The sequence below is a fragment of the Argopecten irradians genome, chromosome 5, assembly GCF_041381155.1.
Source record: "Argopecten irradians isolate NY chromosome 5, Ai_NY, whole genome shotgun sequence".
In the NCBI taxonomy this organism is placed as follows: domain Eukaryota; kingdom Metazoa; phylum Mollusca; class Bivalvia; order Pectinida; family Pectinidae; genus Argopecten; species Argopecten irradians.
This window is the reverse complement of record NC_091138.1, coordinates 31,578,680-31,596,986: the sequence shown is the minus strand read 5'-3', so window position 1 is coordinate 31,596,986 and position 18,307 is coordinate 31,578,680. Positions and strand designations below refer to the sequence as shown.

The window sequence follows — 18,307 nt, the reverse complement described above, 5'->3', positions numbered from 1 at the left end:
CATATTGCGTAACACATAAATGACGTCGTTTTGACGGTGTTTTTCTGATAAGTTATCATTATAATTCATGTATTACCGTTATCCAAAATATACATGTACCATTAATAAAAGAATGATACACTATTATTAATAACGAACATGTACAGGCTAGGCTATGCATATACATGTAGGAGTGAATTTCAATTTCCTCATGACTATGTTCACTATTTTTATTGAGGCTTACTGGAACTTGCGCAGCCATGATGACCGAGTGGTTAAGGTGTACCGATCGGGACATACCTGTAATATCATCGCGTCGTCGTCACGGATTTGACTATAAATATTAACGCACTTATGACCGATATTGATAATTTTCTTTCTATTTTATTGCAGATCGATTTCTAATCACACTTTTTAAATGGCGTGCCTGAAGTTATGAATCGCAGGGGTCTGAGAAACAGTACAGTGTACAATGTATATCAATTTGGACCTAACAGAGTGTCCATATATCATTTATCTAGATAAAAATCGGTAAAATTCGTATTCTACATGTACACTGTATAATACACCACGAAGAGAATGAAATTTCCTGATTTTTATCTATACTCCAACACATCTAAAAAGGGAGTGTGGACACTCTGGTGTGTCTAAATATATGTATGTAATAACTGTAACTATATCTCAGATCCCTGTGTTATGCATTGGACGCTAAAATATACTCTTTTTGTTCGCAGTCTTTTTCTAGAGTTTAACACATTTCTAGTTTTCAACTACAGACTCCTAAGGTTTATCTTCTTCAAGGCCACTTACATTCGGATAATCAAAAATAATTTTTACGTTAAATTGAATAAATGTTCACTGGCAAACTACACCGTTAGGTCGCACCAGATATGCAGTCACAAGGACATTTTCCAGCATGCATCACGCGCGTGGCAATTTTGTATACATTCTAGATCTCTTTACAAGTGAAATGATTGTGTATAGAAGAAACATTTACCTGTATGACAACGCATATTTTTTCTATAAATCTAATAGTAGAAGTGAGTTTTCAAATGTTAAGTAATTGTTTTTATGAAATCCGATTTTAGCTAGACCTAGATGTAATTTGACATGTTTCAAACTGACGTTACGTAACGCGTCGTCGTGACGTTTGGTCTTACGTCGTTTTATAAGTGGACAATTTACGGAATTTTTAAAATACGCAATTATTTTTTATTATTGATCGCACAATCAAACTAAAAAGTGTTATAAAATTTTCAGTTGGGAGACATTGCGAATTTGATTTTATATCTATATTCAATATTTCCTAATATGCTGATAAATGCCCCTAAAATCGCTATATTTGCAAAAAGTAATATAGAAAATCACTTGGTGGACAAATTACGGAATTTTTTCATTTTCTCTGTTTTAAGTGAAAGTGTCATTATAGCTGAGCTATATCATATGTGTGATAAATTCAATAAAAACACATATAGTATATTATTTCAAATACTTGAAATTACTTACAGTTTTCTCTCAATATTACTATGAAATTGAACATCGTTTTCTCTGGGTTAAGCGTTACATTTTGGTAAAGGCGAATAATGACGGTTTTACCACATCGTAATTATCTAACACCATTGAAAGATCATAAATGTCATTTGACATATAATAACGCATCTTTGAATCATGTTCATTTAATTTTGCGTATGTTTAGTGCGATTTTAGATCATTTTTAGAAACGACCACTCCGGTAAATGTTACGCGTTACATGCCGTTATCTTGGTGTTTTGGAGAAACTAAACGTGATTAAAGGGACAATTCAGGCTAAAAGAACATTAAAATTTGTACATATATCGGAAAAAACCAGTTCTAATGGAAATTAGATCAGTTGGTTTTACTGTAATATGCCAGAAAAGCCCATGGTGGTGAAATGCGTGTGGAGTGTTCAAACTCGCTCGCTGTCCGCCATTACACATTGTGGTCGAACTTCTTGTATGCCGAACCCTGTCCCTTGCTCGTAGAGTAATGCTACTTTTGTCTAGAACTGCTCAAATCGCTCTGACAATAGTGTGTTTACCTTATTAGGTGAATTGGCTCGTCTAAAAAAATCATTTTATCACCTCCACAGTGGTTATGTAGTTCATTTGTTAAACGTGCGTGACGTTGGCTCGGGTATAGATACAGCGAACATATTTTACCTGCTGAATCGTATTGATCAACGATTTATAATTACAACGGTATAGATTAAAATACTAAACAATGACGTGGAATTTGTCAATATTTTATGTTATATGTTTCATAAGAAATGTAGAACAATACATGTCATATTTTGCTTCTTGGTTATGTAAAAGAATTAGCCTGAGTGAATTGTCCCTTAAAATGTTTTTATGATTCGCTTTTCCGCCTTTATTACCAATAAAATCAAAGTACATTAAAAAACCGTTTTCAGTGATATATAATACGATGCAGTTATTTGAAAAGAAAAGAAAACCACACGCTTTAAGTAAAGGATGTGTGTATTTTGAGACGACGTCACCAATACCGCGCGCTACGTCAGTAGCATGTAGCTAGGCCTAAGGATGAGGCTACTAATAAATGGAAAAATGTCAAAAACGAAATTCAAGGATTTGCTCATGACCATCAATATTCTTTATATCAATTACATGTAACAACTAACCAAATTCTGGTCAAATGTACCAATCAGCTTGTAGTTCATGAAAACAAACGTTGCGTTTTTGGGACCGGTCTTGTCGGTCAAACAAGATGGTCTCCAATGCAGGCAGCTGTTCTGGATTTTGATAGTAGAAATTTGTTGCCGACATTTCGCGGAATTACTGAAGGGATCTATCATATTTCATATTTGAGGGTTTAAAACATAATAATCTTAAGCTTGCATACCCTATAGATATGATAATCAATTGACACACTGGAAAAGTAATGTAAAAAATAAAATATTTAAAAATGACATTGATCTTCACTCAAGGCAACTGATTGCAAAAACACTGAACGAGAGGACATGTTTGTTAAAAGTTTGTTTCAACATAAGTAGAAGTATAAGATGTAAGTAAGTTGCAACGATTTGCAAAATATGTTCACGTTATCTCTAATTGCAAGATCAAGAGAGATTTATAGCATTAAAGCAGAACAGTCTACGTAAATGATTTTATTAGCCCACAATCATCAGATGAGGGGCTATTTATTAAATCGCCTGTGGTCAGTTGTCCATTCGTCCAACAATTATCGTTATATATATTATATCGAAAAGTACTGAAGGGATCTCCCTCAAATTTCACATGAAGGTTTCCGTTGATGCTAATATATATATACATTTTGGGACCGATATGTCAACAAGATGGCCGACAGACAGCTACCATCTTGAATTTTGATAGTTGAAATTTGATATCGCTATTTTCCTGGAAAACACTGTATTCGAACTCAAATGTAGGTTTCCCTTGGTGCCTAATAAACGTGAAACTAATTATTGGTAAAAACCCAAATTGGTACACTTTTATATATATGAAGCAGAATTTTCAGTTTACAATCTAAACTGACAATAACTGCCCTGGACAAAAATTACAGGATAGGTCAGGATGACCTATTGTCATCATGCATCGTCCCTTGTCGTGTGCCGTCCGCCGTGCGTAAACTTTTCATTCAAACGACTTCTTCTCAATAACCGCAAGGTTTTATTTTAAAAAACCACGTGTAGTTGAAAGATAAACAAAATGCTACCATATATATGCTACATGTATATGCAACGTGAATATCGCGAAAGTGATGCGGTACCAGCAATAGTCGTGTTCAATTTGAATATTTGACAACTTGTCGTATATGTCTACCATAATTTCACTATAAAACTCTTACTGGCTAGCATTTTGTTTATCTTTCAACTACACGTGGTGTTTTTAAAAAAAATAAAACCGGAAGCGACGTTGATTGGCTACTGTGTGCTCTACTTAATGTGTAGCCTATACGGCGGCCATTACAAATGTGTGAAATAGAAGGGTCTCGGAAGTATTTCATTGTGCAGGGTTGTTAAATTTCATAAATGGGATGTAACATGGGGGCAGTGGAGTACATAAGATCCCAATGAATAGGTATGTGTACGTTTTCCCGGCATTACATGGACGTTATATTAGAAATATACCGCTGACGTAGCGTAGGCCAAATCTGTCCTACGATTTCACATTTTTAAGAGGTACCGCGAGCTGACTATATATTAGGTAAAAAAAAAAAAAAATTGGAAAAGCCTGATAATATAGGCAGGTTAAGCGGACTAGCCTGCGGCATGCTGGGATGAAGGTCTACCCATCCAATTTGTTCAAATAAACGACCTTGACCTTCAATCAAGGTCACGGGGGGATGCAAGTAGGCTAAAATATTTTATTCACAAGTCGTATTCTTTCCTTATGTTTATTATTTCTATATTAACATGTAAATAATGAAATCGTGAAAAAAAACAATCGGGGAAACGACGTCATGCGACAACCCTAAAAACACAATATACAGTTGTTGACTGGGTTTGAGGGCAACAGATGATTTGTTGGACCCGAAAACAATCTGTTGCCCGAGGGCAACAGCTTGTGTGAGAAAACCCAGTCGATAACTGTTTTGTTATACACATTGACTCAAAACAATGCATTGACGTCATGAATTGTATGTGTGACGTCACTCCGGTCCAACAGTATACAGTCAAAGTATGGGGTTGAGGGATATAGCAAGTTTCTGGTTTTCCGAGATTTGTCTATTTCCCGAGGCGGAGCAAACTGATCGTCGCCGAGCTGTGTGGGAGACCAAAGGGATCCAAACAATAAGCAGTATCACTATAGCTTCTGGTCACGTGATGTTTGTTTTGTTCATTAATGACATGTATCGTTAGCATATAATCGTTACTTTTAGTATTTATTAATTCAAGTGAAGCGGGGATATTTATCTATGTCGAGTTTTGGTCGGCTGCTTCCTGTTCATGGATACGTCTAATGATGTCATTGTACGCTTGCTGGGGTGCATCCATTGCCCATATGAAGTCCATGTGCTCCCATTCGTCCATGACTTTTGAGGCTACTAAGTTTGTAATTTTAGGGAGGAGGGTTTGAACATCAGCTGGGTCAGATAGCCAGTCCCTGGAGCCCGAGTATACAACGGTTGGAGTCGTCACAAGGGACTCGTTCCAGGCGGGCGGTGTCGTCTGCGAGAAAAAAATTCAAATCACAGGTATGATAAAGCTATGTATAATATGTATCTGCCATTCAGAATGCACTTGTATCTGCAAAAATTATTACAATCGTACAATCCTTCAATTGCTATTTTTAGATATTTTCTATTTCACAGTAAACATATTTTAGATACAAGTGAACATTTAAATGTCCCAATTCTATCATTTAGTCAAAGTAATAAAAATAGTCCCTAGACTTCATTTGAAACGACGACAAATCTTATATATATATATTTGACTTCACATGTTCGATTATTGCTATTCAATCCGCGAAAATATATCCAGGTGTTTAAAAGATTTTTTATAAATAATCTGGTTCATTTAACTACATGCGTAATGACTTTGTGTCAGTTAACAGGACGCACATTCATGTATATAGGTATTACCACACCAAGTCTACATTTATTCACTCATAATTCAGATCATGATTATCATTAAAACATCGGAAGTCAATGTGGCAAAATGTATAAGCCATAGTGGTTTGCTATATTGTAACACAAGTCCCGCGATTCCATCGGTACCTGATATCAAACCTAAAACTGTCAAGCTAATGTGTATGCCATGCTCTGGAACCGTGGACTTTTTACAAGACGATCCACCGCTGACACAGCGTAAACGATACCCATCGTTTGAACTATAACGGAAGCTTATTCGTGTTCATATGTGTCTAATGAACACAAAAATGCATATAAAATAAGTAAGTTTGCTTTGGGTGCATGCGGAATCAGTACTTAATTCCATATAGATTATATAAAGCAAAGTGCCACGGACTTTTTTCGGGAAGGCTCAAGCAATGAATTATTTTTTTTATATTTTTTATTTTGAATTAAAAGAAGATGCCCAAACTTTTCAAAGGTGGTAATGGTGTAAAGTAAGTAACTTTTGTAACTAAAAAAAATCTCATTCGTCTGCTCCTGTTTTTAATAGATAAAATCTTTAAATATCATTATTTGACTTCACATATTCGATTATTGCTATTCAATCGGCGAAAATTCCAAGGTGGCATCACCTAGGCCTAATCGAATATTTGATATCATTTATCATACGACTTATGTCAACTGAGAGTAAAACGGTTCACAGCTTGAAACTGAAACATGCCTACAGCCAATAGTCTAAATTGTTGTTTTATTGTATGTGCGTTCATTTTATCTTTATCAAACGTGCTTTACAGAAATATATTTACTGATAAAATCGTATGTCTACCTGGTTGTAATGGTCGAGGTTTGCCTGCTCAGAACCAAAGTCGTACATCAAGAACTGGTTATGACGGACAGACTAGAATGGAAAGAATTTTTTCTTAAACAGAAGTTCGTATAAATTCATGCGTTTTCATAGTTGTGTTTCACATCAATTTTTCTTTCGGAAAAAAATGTCATTGTATAATGTACAACTTAAAACATATTCATTCTATTATTCTGATTGACTGGAATATTATAATCACATGAAAATACGTCAGGCTAGTGCAACGTCCTGCGTCGCGTCTTATTTCTCGTTGTTTTTACAGAAACGTAGAGATCTTATTGTGCTTGTGACCACACATTATAGTATTCGAATGTGGAGTTCTTCAGGGCTCCGTACTTAGGTCATCGTTATTAATTTTTATAATTTTAATCCGAAGAAATCAAGAAATATGAATATTATTGAAAGTTAAGGACCTTTCTTCATTTGGGTATTGCACCCAACAAAAGCTTGTGAGATATACAAATTACATACACCATCATGGCGACATAAGAAATTACATAATTCAAATGCGGTACATGTATGTACATTAAAGTGTGGTGAGTGTGCGAACCAACCTGAGCGTAGTGGACAATGTTCTGTACTGAAGTGCCGGCTGGATGATTAGCCACATACACAGGAATTCGAGTCTGTAACACAAACTTAAGCTATAGATCATAGTTTATTTTGCAGGCGAGTTATGAGTTTCTTTGGATTAAATATCGGAACAAATATTCAAACGTTTCATGAAATGAACTGGATATTTTTTCGTAATGAGGGATGATACCTTTCGAAAGAAAAAAAATCCAAATTTGATTAGCTTTTCAATTAAATACCTACTTCGTTTAATTGTTTGAAGTCATAACCGCCAAGCACGAATAATAGGTTTTCACAAAGGAAGTCAATTCCAGGTTTACTACAAGCTGTCCGGCCAAGCCACTTAATGACCTCTGTGCTGGGTAGAAACTCACCTTTCCCAAATATATCATAAAGGGTCTGGAAAATTTTACAAAAAAATCACAAACAAACAAATATACTTGTATATATATAAAGATGTGTAGCGTTTAGAGACAGTTGCAAAAGGCGAGACTTTAATTAAATATGAAGTATTTGCTTTCAATATAGCTTCATCGAGTTAAACACCAGATTTACACATAATGTATAAATTAATTCAATTCAATTTTAATATTTCAACAGCATCAAGCAATCACTCGCGCTACACAATATACCACGTCAATGTTTACCTGTATTGGCTCAGCAAAGGGGGTCAGGAGTCGGATAGGACTGATGATACCGCCGAGAGTAGTGACAGGTGCTAACGCGAAAAACATCTTCACTTTATCTGTGTTCCAGGACTGACCAAGCCCGGAGAAAGCGATCTGTGTACCTTGTGAGTGCCCTAAGTAGTAGATTTGCTTCTGATTGGTCACATTTAGAATGTAGTCAACCATGGCCGGTAAGTCATGCAAAGCCATCTCGTCCCAACTAAAACAGCAAACAAAAAGAATACTGCGTCATTTAGAGCTTGTGTTGATTCTTATAAACTGACAAGACAGAAAAATAATGAAGTTGGTTGAAACTTTTACATACCTCCACTCCCAGAACTTTGGGTCGTTGGGGCTGAGTGTTTTATGTTTCCGCGAGTAAGTATTTCCACGACTGTTTCCCAACCAAACGTCAAAGCCGTTGTCCGCCATTAGGAACCCGAGACTCTCGTTAACAAGGTTATCAACCCAGCAAGCAGAGCAGGAGATCAGGCCATGCTGCAGCAGGACCACAGGTTGGTCTTTTTTAGGGTAGTATACTGAGAAGGAAAAAAAATGACTGTATAGTCTGATAATTGGACTATGCTGCAGCAAAGACGGGATAGTCAGGAAATTAGACTAAGCTACAGCAGGAACACGTGCTGGTCTTCTTTGGGATTGTATACTGGGAAGAAAAATTGCGGTGAAGTCAGGAAATTAGACGATGCTGCAGCAGGACCACAGACTGGTCTTTAGGATAGTATATCTGAAAGGAAAAATGACGGCATAGTCAGAAAATTAAACTATGCTGCAGCAGGACCATGGACTGGTCTTCTTTGGGATAGTATACTTGGAAGAAAAATAACGGTATAGTCAGGAAATTAGACGATGCTGCAGCAGGACCACGGACTGGTCTTCTTTGGGATAGTATACTGGAAAGGAAAAATGACGGTACAGTCAGGAAATTAGACTATGCTGCAGGAGGACTATGGGATGGTCTTCTTTGGGATAGTATACTGGGAAGAAAAATGACGGTTAAGTCAGGGAATTAAACGATGCTGCAGCAGGACCCCGAGCTGGTCTTCTTTGGGGTAGTAGTCACGGAAGGAAAAAATGACGGTATAGTCAGGTTATTAGACTATGCTGCAGCAGGACCACGAGCTGGTCTTCTTTGGGGTAGTAGTCACGGAAGGAAAAAATGACGGTATAGTCAGGGTATTAGACTATGCTGCAGCAGGACCATGGACTGGTCTTCTTTGGGAAAATATACTGGGAAGGCAAATGACTGAAAATTAGACCGCGCTGCTGTATACCCACGGACTGATCTTTTTAGGGTAACATACTGGGAAGACAAAAGACTTGTACCTCAGTGGTTTGGCTTTATAGACATTGGACCAAATAGTCAGGGAATGTGACAATGCTGCAGCAGGACCACGAGCTGGTCTTCTTTGGGATAGTATACTTGGAAGAAAAAAATGACGGATTAGTCAGGGAATTAGACGATGCTGCAGCAGGACCACGGACTGTTCTTCTTTGGGATAGTATACTGGAAAGGAAAAATGACGGTTTAGTCAGGGAATTAGACGATGCTGCAGCAGGACCACGGACTGTTCTTCTTTGGGATAGTATACTGGAAAGGAAAAATGACGGTATAGTCAGGAAATTAGACTGCTGCAGGAGGACTACGGGATGGTCTTCTTTGGGATAGTATACTGGGAAGGAAAACTGACGATATAGTCAGGATATCAGACTATGCCGCAGCAGGACCACGGACTGGTCTTTTTTTGGATAGTATACTGGAAAGGAAATATGACGGTATAGTCAGGAAATTAGACTTTGCTGCAGGAGGACTACGGGATGGTCTTCTTTGGGATAGTATAATGGGAAGAAAAATGACGGTTTAGTCAGGGAATTAAACGATGCTGTAGCAGGACCACGAGCTGGTCTCCTGTGGGGTAGTATACTGGGAAGGAAAAAATGTCGGTATAGTCAGGTTATTAGACTATGCCGCAGCAGGACCACGGACTGGTCTTCTTTGGGAAAGTATACTGGGAAGGCAAACGACTGAAAATTAGACCGTGCTGCTGTAGACCCACGGGCTGATCTTTTTAGGGTAACATACTGGGAAGACAAAAGACTGGGTAGCCAGGGAATTGTACTTCAGGCTTTTGGCTTCATAGACATTGGACCAAGTAGTCAGGGAATGAGATGATGCTGCAACAGGACCACGGACATACCAGATTAATAAAAAATTCATTTCACTAACATAAAGCTAGTGTTCATTTCCTAACATTTACTGCATAACAACACGTTGATGTTGGACGTGGGGCATGTCTGACGACGGAAAAAAACGGTGATAGTCACAAAAAAACACCTAACGGCAGATACGCAGAGCAAAAAATCCATATCTTGCAGTACTAAAATGTAATTGACGAATGGTTATTGAAAAAAAGTCTGACATAGTATTACATATATTTACCAGAGAAACATCTATAATAAGAACAATTCGACCACATTGATAGCATTGGGTTAGTTTTCAAACAATAACGTACATATCTGTACGCAGTAAGGACATGAGTCACTGTCTTTGTTGCGATGTAGTTGGCATGGTTACACAATGAAACAGTATTGTACCTTTCTGGTTCTCGAGTTTGCCATGAGATATTCTCTGTACTCCAAGGATAAAACCGTCATCGGTCGGTACTTCGTGCTCCTCGCATGGATAGCCTTTACTGGTAATCAACTGGCTCTGCAACAAACAAGTTATATGGGCGTCTATTAAAATTGCTACCAGGCATAGGTTTCATTGTCATTTACATACGCGAAAGAAAACAAAAGTTGTTGTGAGGAGGCACAAAAGTGATTATCTCAAAAAGAGAGACCATTATCATGGTCGCCTAAATATTGCAAGTGACATTAATCGTTCATTCCATTTGCGGATTCTTACCAGTTGTACTAAAGTGATACGGCACCGCCTTATGGAACGCGTTTGGATTTTTCCATGATGGCGGCACCCATATGAAAGATACGATTCGAATATAAAAGCTAAGTATTTTCGGTGTTAACAATGAAATGGATATAAAATAATACCTAAATAGTTTCGGCATATATTGAAATAAACAATCCATATAATTTTATCGGATATGAATATACTCTGCCTTGTGTTCAACAAAGAAAACATTCTTGGATACAAGTGGTACGCTTCTGAAAACGAACCATTTGTACCGGTACAGTTCTGCTGGTACAGCGCATTCCATTTTAGATACAGCAGATTCGTATCGATACAACTGCAAATGGAACGCACGGTAAGTGAGGATCGTGTGTATGAATGGATATCATGGATCGTAAACTGATACTGACATTGCAACCGTCAATAGGCCATAGTATGCAAACCAATGTTGCAGCCGTTAGGAGGTAATGGTTTTTTACCTCAAAGAAAGTATTCAGTTATGAAATAAAATCATAATATTTACCATTATAGTATAACGTTATGCCATCATATCGTCTCACTAACCGATTGGACAGTTATGAACACCAGTCGAACTGACAAGGTTTCCTGTCTAAATACAAGCGAATATAATACCTACTTACAACATTCATGTAGACCTCCGGATCATATTTGATTCCGGAAGGATGTCTTATGGACGTACTATGACCAGAAGTCACCATAGCAACCAGGAGGAGTAGCAGTAACGCCATGATAGCGATGGAACTTCAGTTTAGTCCTCTGGTGGTCTAATTTGACCAGAGCTTTGGAGATATAAGTAGAACTCGTTATCTACGACACACGTGTCCAGTTCTCACTGTTGACATTATTTTTGTCAACTTTATTTATATCGGTGAGGCATATAACACAAATGCTTGATTTGTCGTACGGAAGTTCCACGCACTGCAAACATTACGAGCATTTGTAACTGATTTTATGATCAAACCAACCAGGCTCAGATATTTCGAAACTAACATAATGACAAGTTCAATATTCTTACATGTAACAACTTACCAGATGCTGGTCAAATGTACTCATTGATTGGTAATTACATGAAAACAAACAAGAAGTTTTTAGCCCACCACCATCAGATGGCGGGGCTTTTAAAATCGCCTTTAATCTATCCATCCATATGATTAACCACAATTTCTAAGAAAGTATCGAAAAAGGAATATTTCTCAAATTTCATATGTAGTCAGGTTTCATATGAACCTATAGCTAGATGTGCATATTGCATTTTGAGGACTGATCGGTCAAAAAGATGGCCGCCAGGCAGCCGTTTTGGATTTTGATAGTTGAATTTTGTTGCCGCCATTTCTCGGAAATTACTAAGGAGATCTCTATCAAATTTCATACGTGAGGGGGTCAAAATCTGTCATTATATTGGATACCCTAGACATGATAATCATCTAACACGCTGGAAAGGGATATGATACAAAATGTATTTTAAAAATAGCATTTACCTTCACTCTAGGTAACTGATTTCAAAAACTAGTAGGTCAATATCTGACCAAGAGGATGCTTTTGTTAGTTTTACAATTCAACATAAGTATAAGATGTTGGGGTCAGCTTTCGAAATTAAAGCCTGTTCGTCTGCCCGTGATCGGTGATTTTATAGTCGGTTAGACATTTTTTCCTATGTAGTTGGTCCTTTGGCAGGCTTCTTTTTGGTGCAGATAAAGGATATACAAAAAAAGTAGAATTGTAGAAAAATTTGAAGATCAATCTACAAAATATTTTTTTTGTAATATTCTGGTTTTCAACTTTGTTGAGAGTGTGCGATACTCATCATGATATGCAGATACCTTTTGTTCGCATAACTACATGAAGTGCTTTGCTAGTAATTATATAAACCACAAGGAAAAATTATCTATTTAAGGACTAGTAACTTTCAGTCAGGACCAGTTACTTTTAGGGTCAGCTGGTCCCGAGAAAAATACTTTAAGAGAGAACACTGGTTGTGGCTATAGATGTTGCACCGATTTGCAAAAGAGTTCAAGCTAGATCCAATTGTAATGTCATTGCAGATTTATCGCATAAACGCAAAACAGTCTACGTACATGATTTTTATTAGCCCACAAGCATCGGATGGTGGGCTGTTCAAGTCGCCTTGTGGTCTGCAGTCCATACTTATTTAATCAAAACTACTAAAGGGATCTCCCTCAAATGTCATATGTAGGTATCTGTGCTCTATAGTTATACGAAATTTTGGGACTGATATGTCAACAAGATGCCCGACCGACAGTCATCTTGATATTTGACAGTTGAAGTATATGTTTCCATTGGTGTAAGCATTAGTTCTCAGAAAATACGGAAGGGTTTCTGAAATTTCATAAGCGCCCCTTCGTGCCTTACGCATTGGATTTAATTTTGGGACGACCGATTGGAAGACAAGATGACCGGCACGTGACCTAATTGGATTTTGATAGTAAATGGAAAGATGAGAAAGCAAACGATTATTCCCTCTTTCCCTCGGGGCGCTAAGAACCCTCTGGGATAAAACACACTTCATGATGGCTTCTGGTCACGTGGTGTTTATTTTGTTCAATAATGACATGCATCGTAAGCATATAATTGGAAGTGCTATTGATAGTACTTATTAATTCAGTGAAGCGAGGATCTATGTCGAGTTTTGATCGACTGCTTCCTGTTCATGGATAAGTCTAATAACGTCATTGTACGCTTGCTGGGGTGCATCCATTGCCCATAGGAAGTCCAGATGCTCCCATCCGTCTATGACTTTTGAGGCTACTAAGTTTGTAATTTTGGGGAGGAGGGTTTGAACATCAGTTGGGTCAGCTAACCAGTCCTTTGAGCCGGAGTATACAACGGTTGGAGTCGTCACAAGGGACGCATTCCATGCGGGCGGTGTCGTCTGCAAGAAAACGCAAACTTCAAAATCACAGGTATGACTAAAGCAATATATATAAGTATTTATCTGTCTTTCAGATTGCATTTATATCTCCAATTATTGCAATCTACAATCCTTTAATTGTTATATTTACATGTTTTCTAGTTCAAAATAACCCACTATTTCACAGTAAACCATATTTTAGATTCAAATGGTCATTTGAATTTCCGCTTCAAACATTTAGTCAATGTGATAAAAAAAAGTCTCTATAAACACTCTCATTCATTTATAAGATATTACTACATCATGTTTCCCTTTATTCACTCATTTATCATTACAATAATTGTAGTCTATGTGGCAAAAAGTAAGCCATTACGGATTGAAACTTTGTAACTTTATCGCTATTGGATCGGCGAATTCCAAAGTGCTATCACCTAATAGAATATTTGATATCATTTATCAAAGGCTTAATGCCAACCGAGAGTAAAACGGTTCGCAGCTTGCAGTTGAAACATGCCTACAGCCAATAGTCTAAATTGTTGTTTTATTGTGTGTGTGTGTTCATTTTATCTTTATGAAAAGTGCTTTACAGAAATATATATATATATATATACTGATAAAATCTTATGTCTACCTGGTTATAATGGTCGAGGTTTGCCTGCTCGGAACCAAAGTCGAACATCAAGAACTGGTTATGACGGACAGACTAGAATGGAGAGATTTTTTTCTTAAACAGAAGTGTGTGTCAATTCATGCAACCATACATTTCTTTTTAATAACGTTATCACCGTTATGTATCACGTAATTTTTTCTTTCCGAAAGAATTGTCATTAAAATGGACAACTTTATCAGGAAATAGACAATCCAAGATTCTTATTGACTGGATATTAAAGTCAAGCGAAAATGCTTATCTCTCTTCGCTTTTTTAGAAACGCAGGGAATATTGTGCCTGTGATCCCACACTATATTGTCCAAATGTGGAGTTCTTCAGGGCTCCGTTCCTCGGTCATCATTATAAATTTTATAATAGATGTTATCATTGCTTTTTTGAAAATGGAAAATATGGACCTTTTATACATTTAAGTAGAGGTAAATATTACATGTACATTGTACCTACATGGCGAAACATGAAATTACATTATTCAATATAGTTCAATAAAAAGTGCGTCTGGTTGATGTATGTATGAATATGCAAACAGACCTGAGCGTAGTGGATAATGTTCTGTACTGAAGTGCCGGCCGGATGACTAGCTACATACACAGGAATTCGACTCTGTAACACAATTTACCACTATTAATATCTTACAGGCGAGATATGTGTTTCTTTGGATTATATATTGAAAATTCACATGTGATGCATTCTAATTAGTGATGCATGGAACTGGTAATGAAGTATGATGCCTTTAGAAAAAAATATTTCCCAATTAAATACGTACTTCGTTTAAATGTTTGAAGTCGTAACCGCCAAGGACGAAAAATACGTTTTCACAAAGGAAGTCTATCCCAGATTTGCTACAAGATGTCCGGCCAAGCCACTTTATGAAGTCTGTGCTGGGCAAAAACTCACCTTTTCCAAATATCTCATAAAGGGTCTGAAAAATTGTACAAATATTCAATAGACATCATGTTTCTTCAAATTATTACTAATGTAAATTCCGTTGCACCACTACTCCCTTTATACCGCCATAATCGGCGCTGGACAAAATGTGGCGGTAAAACGAAGGGTTATATTCATTATGCAAAGTTTAGCATCATCATAGATTGTTAAAAAAATTATTTTGGAGGTTAATAAAGAAATAATAAAGTTATAACGAGTAAGTTATATTTCTAAACGATATGAAAATTGTACAGCTATACAATAATTCACACGCACATCTATATTGGTCAAGCACTCACTCATGCTACACAATATACCACATCAATGTTTACCTGTATTTGCTCAGCCAAGGGGGCCAGGAGTCGGATAGGGCTGATAATACCACCGAGAGTAGTAACAGGTGCTAACGCGAAAAACATCTTCACTTTATCTGTGTTCCAGGACTGACCAAGGCCGGAGAAAGCGATCTGTGTACCTTGTGAGTGCCCTAAGTAGTAAATTTGCTTCCGATTGGTCACATTCAGAATGTAGTCAACCATGGCCGGTAAGTCATGCAAAGCCATCTCGTCCCAACTAATACAGCAGGCAAAAAGAATACTGCGTCATTTAGAGCTTGCGTTGATTCTATGAGTCTCACTACGACAGTTAAATGGTAAGAACTGACACGACCGAAAAATAATGAAGTGGATTGGATATTGTACATACCTCCATTCCCAGAACTTGGGGTCCTTTGGGCTGAGTGTTTTATGTTTCCGCGAGTAAGTGTTTCCACGACTGTTTCCCAACCAAACGTCAAAGCCGTTGTCCGCCATTAGGAACCCCAGACTCTCGTTCACGAGGTTATCAACCCAGCAATCTGAGCAGGAGAGCAAGCCATGCTGCAATAGGACCACGGGCTGGTTGTCTTTGGGTTAATATACTGGAAAAAAAATGGCTGAATAGTCAGGGAATTAGACTATGCTGCAGCAAGACCACGGGCTGTTCTTGTCTGGGGAAAGGAAAACTATGACTGTGTAGTCAGGGAATTAGACGATGCTGCAACAGGACCATGGGCTGGTCTTGTCTGGGGAAAGGAAAACTATGACTGTGTAGTCAGGGAATTGGACGATGCTGCAACAGGACCACGGGCTGCTCTTTCTTGGGATACTATACTCGGAAAACAAAAGACTGGGCAGCCAGGGAATTGAGCCACGAGTGTTTGGCTCTATAGACATTTGTCCATGCTGGAACAGACCCACGAGCTGATCTATTAAGGGAAAATATACTGGGAAAGCTAATGACTGAATAGTCAGATGTCATGGATACATAGTGAAACAGTGTTGTACCTTTCTGGTTCTCGAGTTTGCCATGAGGTATTCTCTGTACTCCGAGAATAAAACCGTCATCGGTCGGTACTTGGTGCTCCTGACATGGATAGCCTTTACTGGTAATCAACTGGCTCTGCAACAATCACCAACAAGCATTAGTTTTATTGGCATTTAAGACGAGGATAACATTACATACGCGAAAGAAAACAAATCTTGTGAGGACTGAGGATGAACAAAGTGATTATCTCAAAAATAGACCATTATCATGGCAAGTGAGGATCGTGTGTTGTGAGGTTGTGAACAATTAGGACAGCTACATGGGTGTCATGGGTCGTAAACTGATACTGATCTTTTAACCGATATTGCAACTGTTTGGAGGTAATGGATCTTGACCTCAAAAGAGAAAAGTATGGAAATGATGATGATCATATGCAGCATTTTAGATATAGTTTTCACTGATAAGTTATAAAACGAAAAAAATATTATATACCTTTATACAATATTCATAATATAAACCGTCTCTGTCCGTTTCTGCTCCAACACAGACGGTTAATATTAAATTAACATTGTAACTTAGGTTCCCTTTTGAACACTTATGAGAAGTTTTATATCATTACAGTATAACGTTGAGCAATCTTATCATCTCACTTACCGATTGGAATGATATGGACAATGGTCAGTCGAACTGATAAGATTTTACAGTCTCAATGCAAGCAAAAATGATACCTACTTACAACATTCATGTAAACCTCTGGGTCGTATTTGATTCGAGAAGGGTGTCGTATGGACGTACTATGACCAGCAGTCACCATAGTAACCAGGATTAGTAGCAGTAACCCCATGATTGTGATGGAACCTCCGTGTGGTCCTCTGGTGGTCTGATTTGATCAGTGCATTGTCTTATAAGTAGTACATGTTATCTACCACACACATGGCCTGTTCTCACTGTTGTTTTATCAACTTGATTTACGTTTATGTCGATTGGGCTTAAAGTGCAGATACTCGGCTAATGGTCTGACTTTTCTAGCATCAGTTTTGTTACTGTTTTGATGATCAAACATATTCACACCATTTTCATAAGTTTTGACTGGAAGCAATTAAAATGATCAAACGTATTCACACCATTTTCATAAGTTTTGACTGGAAGCAATTAAAATTCCAAATTACTACACTGGCAATATTTCTTCACAGGTATTTCACGTGAAATTCACATGGAATTCACGTGAAGAAATACTGTCTGCACGTGTGCATGTATTTTCGATTTCTAAATACATGCATGGAATTCACGTGAAGAAATACTGTTTGCACGCGTGCATGCATTTTCTAAATACATGTAGTAAGTGTAATTAGTGTTTAAACGTCCCACATAGACATTGTAATTTTCGTATTACATTTTTTTCTGCGACAAATTACAGCTACTTTTCCGAGATATTGTGTGTTCATAAATATATATATACATATAAAACATCTCAGGAAAAACAGCGGAAGCTAGGAGATCGATCGTAGATTTGTTTTAGTTTTTTTAAGATTTAAATTCATCACAATGATATTTAACATTTATTTATTATATATACGGTAATATATATGTATCTATTGTAATGTATACAGGGGTACACAACCCATGTAAGATTTCAGTTTCCCTAAACCTAAAAAAAATTGACATCCGCCATTACCAGCTATCGTCTGGAAGGTAATGGCAAAAATATTTTGTCGGTCCTTTTAGTCTGATCATACTGGCCCATCTAGAGGTTGATTGACCACCTAACAGTTAAATGCCTTAACCCAGTCCCTATACATATGGCCCAGAGGTGGAGGATTGTAGAAGAATGTCAGACACTTTAACGACTCCGTGACCATGACTCGGGGATGAAGGACGGGTGGAAGATTATTTGATACTGTCATGATTCAGTTACCATGACTCAGAGATG

General features: G+C 37.5%; 1 protein-coding gene and 1 pseudogene across 1 annotated transcript; both read right to left on the bottom strand.

The window, feature by feature from the left end:
- Window positions 1–4,842: 4,842 nt before the first annotated feature.
- LOC138323532 (lysosomal acid lipase/cholesteryl ester hydrolase-like) lies at window positions 4,843–11,639 on the bottom strand. Its single transcript, XM_069268186.1, has 8 exons — window positions 11,230–11,639; window positions 10,273–10,387; window positions 7,985–8,198; window positions 7,639–7,879; window positions 7,235–7,390; window positions 6,973–7,044; window positions 6,380–6,451; window positions 4,843–5,149 (listed from the first exon to the last, which is right to left on the bottom strand). Exons 1-8 carry the CDS (start codon window positions 11,335–11,337, stop codon window positions 4,895–4,897), a joined length of 1,233 nt encoding a protein of 410 aa, XP_069124287.1. The 5' UTR covers window positions 11,338–11,639; the 3' UTR covers window positions 4,843–4,894.
- Window positions 11,640–13,142: 1,503 nt separating this feature from the next.
- Window positions 13,143–17,937, bottom strand: LOC138323531 (lysosomal acid lipase/cholesteryl ester hydrolase-like; annotated as a pseudogene).
- Window positions 17,938–18,307: the final 370 nt, after the last annotated feature.